The 15,821-nt window shown below is 43.2% G+C and overlaps 1 protein-coding gene across 4 annotated transcripts in view; it reads right to left on the reverse strand.

Moving 5' to 3' along the window:
* The window catches only part of mroh1 (maestro heat-like repeat family member 1), a 34,749-nt gene extending 19,081 nt beyond the window's left edge, over positions 1-15,668 (reverse strand). For all 4 annotated transcript variants that reach the window (XM_030370135.1, XM_030370134.1, XM_030370133.1 and 1 more), the window contains exons 1-18: positions 15,548-15,668; positions 14,675-14,772; positions 13,256-13,401; positions 11,087-11,218; positions 10,519-10,681; positions 10,206-10,304; positions 9,752-9,903; positions 8,408-8,548; positions 7,915-8,007; positions 6,974-7,052; positions 5,900-6,010; positions 5,179-5,252; positions 4,486-4,608; positions 3,535-3,642; positions 2,292-2,436; positions 1,725-1,765; positions 1,092-1,233; positions 22-74 (exon numbers count right to left, since the gene is read on the reverse strand). In XM_030370135.1, the coding sequence (XP_030225995.1) occupies positions 22-74; positions 1,092-1,233; positions 1,725-1,765; positions 2,292-2,436; positions 3,535-3,642; positions 4,486-4,608; positions 5,179-5,252; positions 5,900-6,010; positions 6,974-7,052; positions 7,915-8,007; positions 8,408-8,548; positions 9,752-9,903; positions 10,206-10,304; positions 10,519-10,681; positions 11,087-11,218; positions 13,256-13,401; positions 14,675-14,696 (1,824 nt within the window). In that variant the 5' untranslated portion in view covers positions 14,697-14,772; positions 15,548-15,668. The remainder of the gene's footprint in view (positions 1-21; positions 75-1,091; positions 1,234-1,724; positions 1,766-2,291; positions 2,437-3,534; positions 3,643-4,485; positions 4,609-5,178; positions 5,253-5,899; positions 6,011-6,973; positions 7,053-7,914; positions 8,008-8,407; positions 8,549-9,751; positions 9,904-10,205; positions 10,305-10,518; positions 10,682-11,086; positions 11,219-13,255; positions 13,402-14,674; positions 14,773-15,547) is intronic.
* Between the last annotated feature and the right edge of the window lie 153 nt (positions 15,669-15,821).

Here is a 15,821-nt window from a genome sequence, read left to right on the forward strand (position 1 = left end):
GATGAACACTGAAAACCCTACCTTGAGCAGTTTGTCTTCAAATGGTTTCTGTTCCAGGCTATCCACAGTTGATTCTAGGGTGAAAAGCACAAGAGATGCAGTCATAGTGAATGAAGTAGAAAGCCATATTATACAGCATTGGCATCGGGGTTGGGTTTAGGGTTAGTGAACCCCATTAAATAAAGTAAAAACAAAAACCTTAATCAAAATGAACACCATTAGAAGTCATGAACAACATTACTAAATGATGACTAGAAACAACAGTTAAAGCTTAATACTGCATTAACTAATGTTTCCAATAATAAATGGAAAAAGAATGGCACAACCTCCACAATAAAGAAATGTTATGTGATCATGTGAACATGGTAAATGGACTGCATTTATATAGTATATTATCCAAAGCGCTTTACAATATTGCCTGAAATTCACCCATTCATGCACACTTACACATTCACATTCGATCCCCGGAGGAGCCGGGGATCGAACTAGCAACCTTGCGGTTACCAGCCAACCCGCTCTACCTCCTGAGCTACTGCTGCCCCGTTTAACACATCATCCTCTCTGGAGTCCAGACTAAAGGGCTGATTACGCCAGTCCCACGTTCCCGCAACGCAAAGGGGTTACGGACCCCTTACGTCCTTGCGGTGCGGACCCTCCTTGCGCCCGTCGCAAGAGCCTGACGTGCGCCTCCCAAAAATGTTCACCTTCCGTCGAGGCGACGCAGCAGCAAGGGCTGTGATTGGTCGGCTTACTAAAACCCGACGCAGAACCATAAAGGCTCACGACTGCGTTGAAGTGTCTGCGTGGTCATTGCGTTGTGGGAACGTGGGACCATAATCGGACCTTGATGCTATAACCCAGTCACCCTCTCCAGGTGTCAGGCTGATGCTATAACCTAGTCACCCTCCAGGTGGCAGGCTGATTCTATAGCCCAGTCACCCTCTCCAGGTGTCAGGCTGATTCTATAGCCCAGTAATCCTCTCCAGGTGTCAGGCTGATGCTATAGCCCAGTCACCCTCTCTAGGTGTCAGGCTGATGCTATAGCCCAGTCACCCTCTCCAGGTGTCAAGCTGATGCCGAGGCGTCCTCACCCTCCAGGAGAGCCACCAGCGGGGGGATCTCCTTCTCCCACAGCACGTCCAGGTCGGGGTGGATGTTGAGGCTGAGGACGTTGAGCAGGGAGAGAGACGGAGCGCCGTGGCCCCGGCTGCCGAACGGGAACGCCGCATTCACCTGGAGCGGGAGCACGCACACGCACACGCACACACACACACACACACACACACACACACACACGTTTTCCTCAAATGAGTCCCGAGGGGTGTTTTACCTTTTATGCAGAACAGTGTCTGGTGTGCAAAGTTAAATTGTGTTCAAAGTTAAATTGCCTTTGGAGGCAGACCAGACACTGAACTGCTTCAAAGTCATGCAGAACAGTGTCTGGTTCATTATTGGCTCATGTCTTGGGAGTTTATTTCTAAAGAGGCTGTACGTTGTTGGACTAAAGATTCATGGCAAAATGAAAAGTTTTAGAGTTCTCAATTGCTCAAAAAGCTCATGCCAACTTGCCAATGCCTACAATGGACCCACCAGTGCGTCAAACCCTCAGTTCACCTTCATTTAAAAGGTTACCAAAAGATGCACATGACATCCTACGCTAGGGTGTAGGATGCCACCAGTATGGGTCTGAACTGGTATTCAACAGCAGTATAGTCTGGACTCACCCACAGCCTGATCATCAGAGTCTGCGGCGATGGTAAGTTAGCTGGGGGACAGAAAGGACGACAGATATTCACCTTCAATACAGAAATATGTAGCTTCTTAAATTTAGCACAATGCTAACTTAGCCAGATCAACAAATAGATGGCTTCATCCACTATTCATTTAATGTACCTTTCTTTGTACAGTGAGGAAACAATGGTGTCTTTGGCATATTCTGATTTTTGTGATACATACTCGATGTATGTGAATTAATGATTTAAAAAAGGGACTGGCACCATCTAATGGTTAAATACTGTAAATGCTACACTGATCTCAGTACTAAGAGAATAACACCTCTCCCTAGATTATATAATACAGCCATCAATCAAAAGTGAAAGTACAACGGCTGGATGGATCAAGGCCTTCAATAGCTAATCCGACCATAAATTAGTGGTGATACTTACAATATATATGTAATATATATATATACAATCCATAGAACATTAACAAAAGCAATTCACTGTGTACGAAATATTGAAAATATTTCTGACATCCCCAATGTATTTTTATCGGTCCTGTACTAGGAGCACCTTGCTGTGTGAAGTCTATGTTGAAGGTGGCCTCCTTGTTGCTCCGCTTCTTGCTGCCCAGTACGATCAGACTCCGACACAGAGGGGTGGTTGCGTTGCTGAACTGAGGCGGGGTCAGGTAGTACAGCAGCATGGGCCACAGCACCTGCGGACAGAAGAAACCCCATGTGAAACACTACAGGTTAAACCTGACTTCCTGACGTGTGTCGTCCTACAGAACCCATTCATCTCCCGTGACATCCAAGCATCGGGTCGTAGAACTCCTCACCACCATCTTCATATCCTTATTTGCAAATAAGGATATGAAGATGTCCGAACTAAACCAAGCAATGTGACATATTTTGGTAGTGTTTTGACTGTGCTGCTGTTTCTTAAAACATCTGAAAAAGGGAAAAGTAGGACCGATTTGGATGGATTCTGCTGAGCAGCGTTACGGTTAGCAATACAATGTACAATGTTTGAAGGTGTTGCATTTTAGGTAACTTTAATTTTAAAGGTCGGGTATGGGATTTGCGAAACGCCAGCAGATTTAGAAAATACACAACTCAAATGGTCCTAACCCCTCTCCTTCAACGCTGACTCTGACTCCACCCATTCCAAGTACATGGACGCGCAATCATGCACGAGCGTGAACACAGATGCGCGAGAGCGAGGCAGGCTAGCTAGGTTGGAGATTAGGGTTGTCTTCTATTGCTAGGTCAAAATGTGGATTAGCTAGTTAGCTAGCTCCAGTAGCTACCGCAGGATAACAAACAAACAGAAGCTTGCACTGGGTCACGAGCTTTGAGTACGTGCACAAAGGGGTCACGCGCGGGGGGAGGGGGAGTGCAGTACGACCGTTTGATTGACATACTTACTGTCCAATGCCACTCGGTGGTTCTGGAAATCATTGGCTGTGTTTTTGAGCCCTGCCTGTTCCACAGATGATTGGCTTGTTTAATTTTCATGTCAGTACTTCTAACTCAGTGGCTGTAAGTGGGTTATGATAAGGATTTCAGGGTAATTTTGCAAAAATGGCCCAAAAAGAGAATTTCCATACCCAACCTTTAACTACCCAATGAAATGTACCTTTATTTTGGGTACATTTTCATTGATGAAATCAACTCAATTTGATTGTACTGTCACTTTGCAAACAGTTTCAGGGTAACGCAGTAATAGTACTTGTTTAAGTAGCCGGTATGGACGAGGCAGCTGTGGGGGGTATAGTGGGGGTACAGAGATAGAGCCAGGGGGGGATACGTACGTCAGCTAGTCGGCTGACCGTGGTGGTCAGCAGGTGGAGGGTATCGTCACACATGCTCCTCAACGCCTCGTTAGACACCTCTTCTGGATCAGTGGGCTTTGGGCCACGCTAACACACACACACACACACACACACACACACACACACACACACACACACACACACGAAAAACATATGTTTTATTTTATATTTGTATATGTTCAATTTAATTTATTTACATATATTTCAATACAAGATAAGCCTTTCTTATACGGATGAAAGGTGACATCGACGCGGATGCAGAGTTGGACTAGCTCTGCATTATTCTGAGAAGCAGACAAATCTGCAAGCTCATGTTTTACTGCTCTGGCATATGCATCTGGCCACGCCCAGACACGATGACTGAACAGAAGATTCAAAGCGATGAAACATTTTAATTAACAACCAGGATGGCTGCCACTGATGTGGCACACATTTCAGTGCTCTGATTGGTTAAAGGTCTACCCAATTGCGTCCAGAGGCATTTTGATGGGCGCACGTTGATAACGCCGCTTTGAAATCAGAGAAGAACGGTTCCAGAGTAGTATGCGTTTGCAAATGATCGAGTGATTTCAGTGCTCCCGCTCCACAATATTAGCATATGCTACACGTGAACCTCCTAAGATGGCACAATTTGATTGGTTCACTATCTCGTGATAGTGAGCAATATCCCATGATTGAGATCTCAAACTCGGGACATCGTTTTCTAATGGGGACGGTCGTCTCATAAATAAACCGCTAATAAAAACGGATAAATCCCGGCAAAAAGTGTTGTCTTGTTTATTTTTGGAGTGTTCACGTGTAGTATATACCAAAACAATTATTCAATAATGGTTAAATCGTAGGCAGTAATAGAAGCCAACTCAAATGTTTCAGAGCATTATCAAACACGTCCGCCCTACAGACGTGGTGTGCGTGTGTGGGGGGTGGCACCTGGTACGTGTCCGGCAGCGCGCAGTGCTGCACGATGAAGCGCACCAGAAGCTCTCCGCCCTCCAGCTCCAGGTATCCATGGTGGGCCATGGCACTGATGACCTGCACCACTCGCCTCTTCACCTGGGGGACCACACACACACACACACACACACACACACACACACACACACACACACACACACACACACACACACACACACACACACACACACACACACACACACACACACACACACACACACACACACACAGATGAGTATGCTTCTTTTCAAAGGAAACAACAGGAGGATGAGGAAGAAAAAAACAGCGAGATGTCAAGAATGACCCAAGAAGCTACGAGCACGTTTCCCCGGTGTGTTGAGCAAACTTTGGCTGTAAGCTATAACTGATAACAGCTACTGAAATCACAGCAGGTCACTGGATTGACCCATATCGCCTCCACTTTTCTTTATCCTGCACTGAAGCACATTAAACCATTTGTAGGCCCTCAGTTATCAGTGGGAATCAAATACTGTCTCACAGAGACATGGCCACGGAACGGCCTCTCCTGTATACGCTAGCTTTTCTGCTACTGCTGTTAAAATAAGCATAACCTCCTGAATTTCCTAAAAAATGTCTGTTTTATCTTATGTTAAAATGGAGAAAATGGTTAGCATATTTAATAGGCTTAGTTAATAAGTTAAACTGAACCTTATTGCTGTGGTCGGCCATTGGTTGTCTAATGCTGGCCAGGATGAGAAGCTTCTTAGTTTCCATCATGGCAGCTGAAAAACACACACAATCACACACACGCATACAAAGTCAATTGTGCAGAATAATTCATCAATGAGTTCATGTGCACCGCAAGATTATTATTATTAAAAAATCTAACAAAAGTTACGAAGGTGTCAAAAGCTGGGTGGGCAAAGATTCTGCCTTTGGCAAAGATATGCAAACTTCATATCCAGTAATCGCAAAGGTCGAAAAGTAAACACGGATAATCTGTGTGAGCCAGTATGCGAGTAAGCGTGCGTGTGTGCGTGTGTGTGTGTGTGTGTGTCTTGGAGCATGTGACCAGTACTTAAAGTAAAACACCATTTCACTGTTGAGCTATTTCTCTCTTATTAAAAGCAGGATCTACCATTGCTCCAGGATCACTCTAAATTAGGGTCATCAAATAAAAAGTTTAACAAATGGTCACAGATATGACCAAATACTATGATATTGGAAATGAATGCTTCCAGCTAACGAGTGACGCACTACTGGGTTGTTGCGAAGGAGCAGTGTATTACTGGGTAAAATGTGATTCATTAGAGTGAGGGTAGTCCTACCCATAGTCCAACATAGTTCAATGGAACAAAGTGGGTGGGTGTTTGTGTGTGTGTGTGCGTTGAGCGTGCGAGCGAGCGTGCGTGCGTGCGAGTATGCTCACTGCTGGAGTTGATGAGGTGTCGTAGGACAGCTAGGGAACCCATTCTATTCCTCTCGTTATTCTCCAGCTTCTGTAGAACCGAGAGCACCAGCTTGTCTGGGAAAGCGTTGGCTACAAGAGACAAGGGAGGGGACAAGAGGAAGAGGAGAACCACAACGATGAGACGACAAATAGAGGTAAAGAGCGAGGATGTTTGAGGGTGACAACATCATAGTCCTAAGAATAATGACTGTGTTTTCTAGTATCTGTTATCAAACACCATTATTATTCCGTTTAAAGATAGTTCCCATGATTCTCCTTGAAAGCTTTGCATCATGGCTGTGTCCGAAGGGTGATATGATTTTGTCTTTCGCTTTATTGTGTCACTTTTGTTCTAGCTGAAAAACTAGATCTGGAATCTAGAGAAATGAAATGCCAGATTCATGCCAAATTTTAACAAAATCTGACTCTTAAGAAGCAAGTATTAATATTGAATGGTCTTTCAATCTGCCCTGATTTTAGTTTAACAAAGGCCAAATTAATTTGAAAGATTCGCTGGAAGTTGAATATTGTATCATTCCCTTTATCATGGTATTTATAGATAAAACACAAGACTCAAATATTGTATGTTAACATAACTATGCATATAGTTTTGCTCCACAAAGGAGTATCTGTTCCTCTTTCCCTCTAATCTTGTGGGAGTCTGGCGGTCCTGGCTCCAAGTCGGGCCTAACTGTGTTAACCCTGCCTTGACCAGCGACTAATCACAGCGAGTGGATTCCTACACGGTGACATTCCAGTCAATTAAAAAAATCACATGATATTCCCATCACACGTTCAGGGGAAGAAATAGACTTGATGAAGATGTGTTGCTAAAGAACCATGTTCAGCAGAGTCGGTTGACTAACAACCGACAGAAAATATCAAAAATAAGAACATAACGTAGATGAGGAAAGAGATGGATGCAACAGATGGAGTCACAAAAATATTTACACACACACACACACACACACACACACACACACACACACACACACACACACACACACACACACACACACACACACACACACACACACACACACACACACGTACCTAGCAGGCTGAAGCAGCGCAGCACCTCGTTGTGGTTCTTGACGGTGGGGGGGTTACTGTAGTCCACAGGACTGCACACCTGGGGGCAGAACACAGGTCACATGACTCTTCTGATGCCCCCGTACAGCAGGGCTTGGTAAGCGAACACAGCTGAACTTCACATCTAAATATGTTTGTAGTCTTTGAGCTTGATTTGATATTCTAATTTATGGTATAAGATATTTTTTTAAATAGCTGAAAATGATGCAGAATTTGGTTCCTCATAACCTAGTGAGATCCTTTGGTTGAATCAATCTGTTTCGTAAAAAATACTTTTTTTAGTTGTACAAGGACATGTTAGAAAATAAGAATGAAATATTGTAAATTATTCAAAAAACTTCTGCAAAGTGATTTGTAAGCTTATTTTGAAAGATGCTCTACAAACAAACATTTTTAATATCATAGTTTTGCTGTCACCATTCATTGAAATCATTATCATTGAAAAACATGAGAGCCATGAGTCATCAACCATCTCTTGGATGACAGATTGCTGATCCAGCCAGCGCACTGTTGACATATGGTCATCATGGTGATATTGCGGAAGCTCTCAGGTGACTCAACCACATGACAAGTGACTACCCGAGAACTCACAGCACGAGAAAGCTGTAGTGTAATGTTGAATGACAAACCATATGACTTAAAAAAAAAACTAGGCTGCAGGAATGGAAGACTCTGTGATTAACCGTGCCATTCATTTTAAGTGAGTGAGTGAGTGAGTGAGTGAGTGAGTGAGTGAGTGTGTGAGTGAGTGAGTGAGTGAGTGAAGAGTGAGAGAGAGAGAGTGAGTGAGTGAGTGAGTGAGTGAGTGAGTGAGTGAGTGAGTGAGTGAGTGAGTGAGTGAGTGAGTGAGTGAGTGAGTGAGTGAGTGAGTGAGTGTGTGATACAGGAGGACATGTTCTTACTTGATGGTGCAGGGCAGACAGTAGACTATCCAGTTGTGTCTCCAACACTCGGCTGCCCATGTTGACAGAGGCATCAATCACCTGGCACAGACTCTGCCGGGAGGACCAAAACATGACTTTTAATGTACTTTCAACACCATTATCACAGGGAGGATTTTTGTTTCACAATAAAAAATTTATAATTTGATAAATAAATAATTATATATATTTTTTGTGCTTACAATAGAATCATACTATATTGATAAGGGTTGTGCAAATGTGTTAATATAGATAGAAACTATATGCAAAAAAAACGTAAACATATTGTGAGGATATGGGTGGGCTTCTCATAATAGTAATGCCATATTGACGGTCAAAGATAAAATACATCAATCGGGTTAAAGTAATGTACAGCACTAACAATAACTGACAGTTTGTCCTTCAACTCTCCTTCAGTTCTTAAGGGTTCAGAACCAAGACGGCTGCAAGGTGAATGCGGCCCACGATGGCTCACCTTGCTGATGATGAAATGCTCGTTGTTCTTCTTGTACATGGACAGCAGAGCCGGGAGGAGCCGGGGAATCTGCTCCTCCAGTTTGTCACTGGCCATGAGGTGGCTCATGGGGCCCACGGCCTCGGCCACCGTCAGCCTGAGCTGGAACACACAGAGGTCAAACAGAGGACATCGGTCAGGCCGGCCGCTACCACCAACTACACTGAGGGCAAGACTAGTTCATGGTCAAATTAAAAAAAAAAACGTTGAAAATGATTTTTCGCAGAAGGATAGGAACGCACAAACAGGACTGTATGCATAACAGTCAGCAGATGAGATAAAGAGCTCCAAATAAAGTTAGTATAAGAATATGAGATAAGAATATAAGACTACCATTTACAACAAACAGACCAGAAATACACAGTGTTCCAAAAACCCATTAAAATGTGTCCCAGACACACATACAATCATAACACACACACTGATCCCAACGGACCAGGTTCAAGGGCTGAACTTTAAACAGATGAAGAGTGTGTTTCACCGTTCCACGACTATTTTACCTCCGGTGGAGCCAGTTTACCTTGTTATAGCTAAAATGGACAATGGAGTCAACCGACTTAAGGGAGGGAACAATCCACTTCCAGTGGATGTTCCTGTGTTTACACCAGGTGTTACCGCATTCCAACTCACACACACAATGTTGAGCAAGACACCAACCCTGAAAGAGGACAGGAAGAGAGACTAGGAGAGTAACTGTGTGTGTGGGTGCGTGATTAGGCAATAATAAGGTTCCTGCTGTCACTCATGCCGCATAAAAGGCATATTTGATTGGTTTCTTCAACCGTAGTGAAAATTACTTGGGAATGTCCCTTGCCTTTCCTATTATTTGGTAGTTTATCTAAGGAGCTAAGTACTGGGGTTGAGGGATATTCATTCTTCATCATCAAGGTTTATAGTTCAGCCTCTTTGCACACATATGAACCACAAAACCATTCAGGTCTGCATTTGATACAACTCTGATAAACCATTGGAAAATCGTCCAACACATTGAGGTACACTGTGATGAATACGATAATCATGGGAATGGAAAAACCCCAAGACTGTGCAAGTAGTAACTCATTTGCCATTCATTCTGACGTCAAAAAAATCCTAGATGCACGGATGCATTCAAAACCTTCGTGGTGTCATGGTACCATCGTTTCAAACGCGATACTAATGCAAATGCATTAGTAGATCAACGGCAGATGGATATCGGAGCGTGCTTTCAAAGTCTTGTGACCGGCCATCGGTCTAGTAGTCACATGGTGATACCATGTTACTCCCTCGGTATGCAGCATTTACCACACGTGAATCACACGGTCTCACCTTGGACTCCCGGCTCTGGAGCCAGCCGTTGAAGAGGATGTCATAGGCGGCGTAGATCTCACTGGAGAAGGTGTCCTTCCTGACCGTGGGGTCCGGGGCCTTGTCTAGGTTGGCCAGGTACTCCAGGATGCTGTCGCTAAAATGAGACAGGGCTGTGGCAGGACGGAGGAGGGACAGAAGAGGGGATGAACAGCTGGGGTGATGTGGGCAAAGTCTCAGAGGTAAACTGTCATTAACTGTTGTAGCTGTTGTTTACAGTTGTTGCAGCTAAGACAACCGTAGCTGCGAATCGAGCCACAAGAGGTGGCGAATGGAAAAAAGGTACATAGTGCAGGTTTAGATGTTACAAAAGACTAAGACACAGCAAAGAGATCTTTCTATGTTTTCACATCACAAGTTAAATCGAATTCAAACAAAAAAAAGGAATTGGATTTAACTGTAAACCTATGTATACCTGAAGAGAAGACCCACTTCATGTTGTCCTGCCTGGCCATGCTAAGCATGGGCAACATGGTTCCAAGGATGGCATTGAGAAAGGGCACCATCCCATACACTGCAAACACAAACCAAGAGATAAATACAATATCCATAGACACAGGGACTCCAGGAGGTTGGACAAATGATGCAAGTACTATACATATTATTTTATGTTTTATGTTAGATGTAAAAGAGGTGTCCTGTTATACAAAATGAAGTCTAGATCGTTCTGAAGGAGCGGTCCAGCTGTCTCTGTGAATGAGTGTATTCATGCGAGTTGGGATACTTGCCATTAGAATCTGAGAGGTTCGCTAGTGTCTGAACAACAAAGAAATGTGGTAAGATCCCTGGCTGAAACTTGGTCAGGATCTCCTCCATGATGTCATTGATGTACTTGTTGCCCACGGCAACCAGGATATTACTAGCTGCCTGCTGCCAGTCAAGGGTTACTTCCTGAGTGAACCAAGAAATTAGAAAAGGGTTGGCATTGCAACACACACACACACAACCAATGCACACAACTAGTCCCTTTACAGGATGATTAAAAAACACACCCACTGGTATCTAGAAGAAATATACTTTAAATATACTAAATATACTAGAAGAAAGGCTGTAAAAGTTTCCATTTGATGGATTTCACAGGAGTGGCGATGCACATACACATCTTAGGGTCCTAATTGCTTTATCATTCTAAAGAAATGTAATCTCTTCTTGGCATCACATGACACTTAATCCAGCCAATCGGAAACAGCCATGACCTGTGTCTCACCATAGGCCAAGCTGTCCAATGAACTTGATGGTAGTGTTTGTTGTACTCCGACATTAACATTGCCATCAAAACAATGCAGGGCTGGGTACCTTGGAACGGGTCATCTCGTCGGAGGCCAGGGAGATGATGCTCTTTATCCTGGGGTAGCCGATGTCCTCTAGCCTGTCGGCAGCGATGAGCTCGATGGTCTGCAGGATCACCACGCGGTGACTCACCACCAGCTACAGCAGAGGAACGCAGCACAGCGGAGGATATATCAGTGCCCTGGGCAGGCAGAAACACACTGGACTGTCTTTGGCCCACAGCCAATACGGATTTGTTCTGAAGACGGACACGCCACTACCTTTTTTCCGATATTGGTTTTCTTCAGTTCATAAAATATGAATAATTACAGCCTTCAAATATAAACTGTATATTCAAATATAAACTGTTAAATTTTATGAGCAACATAATGTACATCAGACTGACAGATAATACATATATTATTTATATATGCACACGCACACGCACACACACACCCACAAAGTAAGGCTTATGTAAAGTAGGTGAGCGGTGTTTGACAAAAGATCAGCTGTGAACATTGAGCACAATGACATTGGTCAAAGAATCATCCCGCTAGTGTGACACATATAATTCTGTAATGAAACATCCCACGTTTTAGGCCTAGGGCTTCCGAAAACCAGCACAGGGACAGACCCTAAAAAAATGGATCGGAGGAGGTGAAAAAGTTGGTGACCACTGGCCACTTTAAGGCTAGGCGTGTACAAGTAGCATCTTGCAGATTCACATTGAATTAACAAATGATCAATGACCTTAACTGTCAGCATTCAACTCAGGTCAATACAAATAAAGAATAAAGCTCCATTATAGGAATCATGGCTACTGTGAACCGCAATATGATCGGTTGTGTTTTCTTTATTATGAAGTATTTTAACAGATCGTTACCAGCTCATTTACTGGAGAGAAAATTATCTAAATTATACGCCTAGGCATAAAAATGACAGTATATCACACGTGTAGTTTACTGGGCAACAGATGTTACTTCTATGCTGTATTTCTATGACAATCCAAACAATCATCTGATCCAACACAAGACACTCAGATGTGAGACTATGACAAGAAGTCTCTGCATCATGGTGAGTGTGTGGCCAGATGGTGACATCAAGACTTTGACTTGACTGTTTCATCTGCTTCAAGGCGAATAGTCCAACCGCCCTGCTACGTCCTGGGTGCTTGTTTACGAATCCTACTATGGCCACGCCAAGACCCGCCCTACACTGTCTGTGATTGGCCGGGTTGCATGCAACTCAACTGAACGCTTTAGAACTCTACGGTACCCTCGCTGTGAGCATTCAAAAGCGTCACAAAATAACCCTTAACCTAACCCTAACCCTTAACCCCTAACCCTATCCCTATCCCTAACCCTAACCCTTACCCAAACCATAGCAGCTCATTTCAAGCCAGTAAAATCGCAGTTGTCTAATCCATAGACAGTAGAATCAAAGATAGGGGTGACTCGTGTGACGGACCAATCAGAAATAGAGACGGGCGTGTCTTTTCAGGATATTGGCATGGCCATAGTAGGATTCGTAATTTCGCGTCCAGGGTAGCCACAACGCTAGGTTGGCCTCAATGCTCAACTCCACAGCAATACATGAGCAACGCTGAATCTCATTATGTGTTGAGTGCAATATTGCTCCACCAACACAAGGTCCTCTGATCCTGCTCGTCAGGAATTATTTTGTGAACCGAGCCCAAATCAAATCAACACCAGAAGTTAAGACAGTCAGACAAACAAACTTGGCCCTACCTGAACAGTAGACCCTATACATTATAATACCATAAAGCTAATATGTGTTGAAATATGATCAAAATCCACTCTAAGGCCTTGCATCTAAGTGTCAACAACACTGAGGCATTACAGTGTGGTTATAATTGTTGATCTTATCATTAGCTGCAAGGACAAAAGGGAAGCGTAGTGTACCAAAAACGATGGTCAACACACAACAGCAGTCATTTACTCACCATAACTTCTGGAGGAAATGAAATTAGCAGAAATCCACAGCTTTTGAATGAAATAGTACTTCCTTTTATTGAATTTGACTACCCATTATAACGAGAGCTTGCAGTACTTCGCCAAAGTGTTTGGTGTACATAGATTGGTTTAAAGTTAACAGTTGAGTAACCATTAGGAGGGCCGTTCAGTAGCACCAAGATGCAAGACGGAGCCAAATGTTCCTCCTAACACTTTGTCTTACCTTGGGATGTTTCAGCAGATAGTCCTGGCACATGGCCAACACTCTGTCCGGCTGTTGCTTCCCCAAGGTCAGGACAGACTTCCTCACCTGCTCCTGGACCTCTGCGTCTTTGTCGTTGGCTCCGTCCAGTAGAGCCAGCGTCACCTCTGGAATGAGGGCCATAAGTTATATCTATGGACACTTTACACATATTATAGATTTTCATAAAATACCAGGTCAGGGATCAACCTTGAACATTTAAAAGTACTCTATATGAAAGTTTTGTATTTGTTATATTTTTTGTGTGACATTCCACCATATAGAGAAGAATCAAGAGAGTTGTGGTACAGTAAAATATATCCAAACCTAGCCTAATGGAAACTTTGATTTGCCATGTCTTGCATGAGAACAGATCCGAACACAAAAATGTTTCTCCATAATTACGAATCCTTTCACGATTTCTTACTAAACACATTATCATCAAATCCAATACATACTAGGTAATTAAAAAATGGAAAATAGGATACAATTCAACACAGTGCAAGGCAGGGGCAAACAACACCCAAGTGTGTATCTTGAGACAAGATACTACAGCCTGACTGGGATTTCAGACATGTAAGGGAGTTCACTTCCTGAGTCATTTGTAACACATGCGTTCTTGAGGTGAACATAAAGTGTGCATCGCAACATAATAATAATAATAATAATAATAAATAAAATGTATATAGCGCTTAATATGGTACTCTAAGACGCTTCTAACATGCACTCACAGTCTCCCTGGGCTGTGTGGCCAATTAAATAAGAAATTCCTGAAACATTCATTCATGGGCTTGAAGGTGTCCATGTAGAATCAATGCACTGGTCCGAAAGGGTGCATATCAACAGAGAATGGTTTAAAAAAAAGACCCATTCAAACATGTGAGAGATAGGGCTTGAGTTTTTTAAGGTTCAATATAGTCCTGGGGAAAGGACTAGGGAATGTCATATGCCGTTTTGCTACAGCTTAATGTGACCGTGTTAACCCAGTTAAGACTGTAACTGTGTTACAGCATCATAGCAGCGTACAGGACCAAGGAAACAAAAAAAGACATGCATGCCATACATTATGAAGTAATGGTGTGATCAGCGATCGATAATGGCATATCCTGGGTACCAATCCCAATGGCTTGTCTCTGAAGCCCATGTGGAGGACGTGCATTACGGTTATTCCTATAGCCATAGAACTTAGTGCCCTTTTCAAATATATTGTTGATATATATTTTCTTTGATAGATTGTATTCAGGTCAATAGGGAAACAACCCACTTCGCCAAGAAATCTTCATATTTTTCCCACATCTCACCTTGACAACATCCCTGAATGCAAACCGCTCGGACATATTATTTTTTATTAAGCCTTAGTCTCAAAGAAAGTCCCAACGATACAATTGTATAATTACTCACGTTCCACATCTGTCTCGTCCATGGTGTCTGAGAGAAGAGATGGATGGCTGAGGATGGACTGGCCTCTTAGGACAGACGGCTTGGGAAGATCACAGGACCTGTATTTAATACATATGCATACATAAAAATGCCTATGAACAATAAAAAAAACAATTCACGCTTAGTCTGATTGATCATCATTTTGACTTCATGTTGTACTTTGATGCACAAGGAATGACCTGTAGCTTGCGATTTATTTTGACTATTTGTTATTTTATCTGGAGAAATATTCAAATCTTATGAATTTAATGTCCACAGTATAGTTCAGCCTGGCCTGGTTGGTATAACCACAAGGAATAACACTGAATTAATTCTTTTTTTTTTTGATTGATGATGAATACAATTAGATATTGTAGTAACTTACACAGTACACACATACACATACACTACAATATCTTAGAAACAAGTAACCCGACATGCAACAACAAGGTCAGGTGATTTGCTTTTAGGTAAGTTAAAGATCTGCAATTCATGTTGCAGAAACAATGTTATCATGAAACCTATGATACCACCCCATCCACTATCACACTGAGCTCAAGAGCATAACAGACAAGATGCAAGACAATCGTTAAGTTGATCAGTTCACATAAGTCCATTCACGTCTTGCAACATATCTGCCGTCGTAAATGGTCCGATGACACATCGTCCAGCGTTGGGTTTAACAAGGTCTCTGCTGGACCTAGCAAACACAGTCCATGATATCAGCAGCAGTGGCTACGGAAGACCTAGCATCGTTTTAGCACAGATACAAAATAAAACACATAAAGCCACCCCGTTGACAATGTCCTACCAATCGCTTGTGGGCTTCCACAACACATACACAAACACACACACCTTAGAGAAGGTAACCCTTTCCCAGCGTTAGGTTGTCGCTCGGCGTAAGCGGTGTCGTCCAGCAGTACACTGACGGGTCCTCTGCGTACCCGCTGCTCGTCGCAGGTGTAAACAAGCTGGGTCATGTGCCTCGAGTCAGCAGGAAGGCATCAAGCCGAGGGCCCGCCCACCGCTCAAGCGGAGGCCCGCCCACTCAGCACAGAACTGACAGGCATAGAGCGGGTAGTCATAGAGCGGGTAGTCCACCATTACCTTCAACTATATTATGTTAATT

The sequence above is a fragment of the Gadus morhua genome, chromosome 11 (assembly GCF_902167405.1).
Source record: "Gadus morhua chromosome 11, gadMor3.0, whole genome shotgun sequence".
NCBI classification, from domain to species: Eukaryota; Metazoa; Chordata; class Actinopteri; order Gadiformes; family Gadidae; genus Gadus; species Gadus morhua.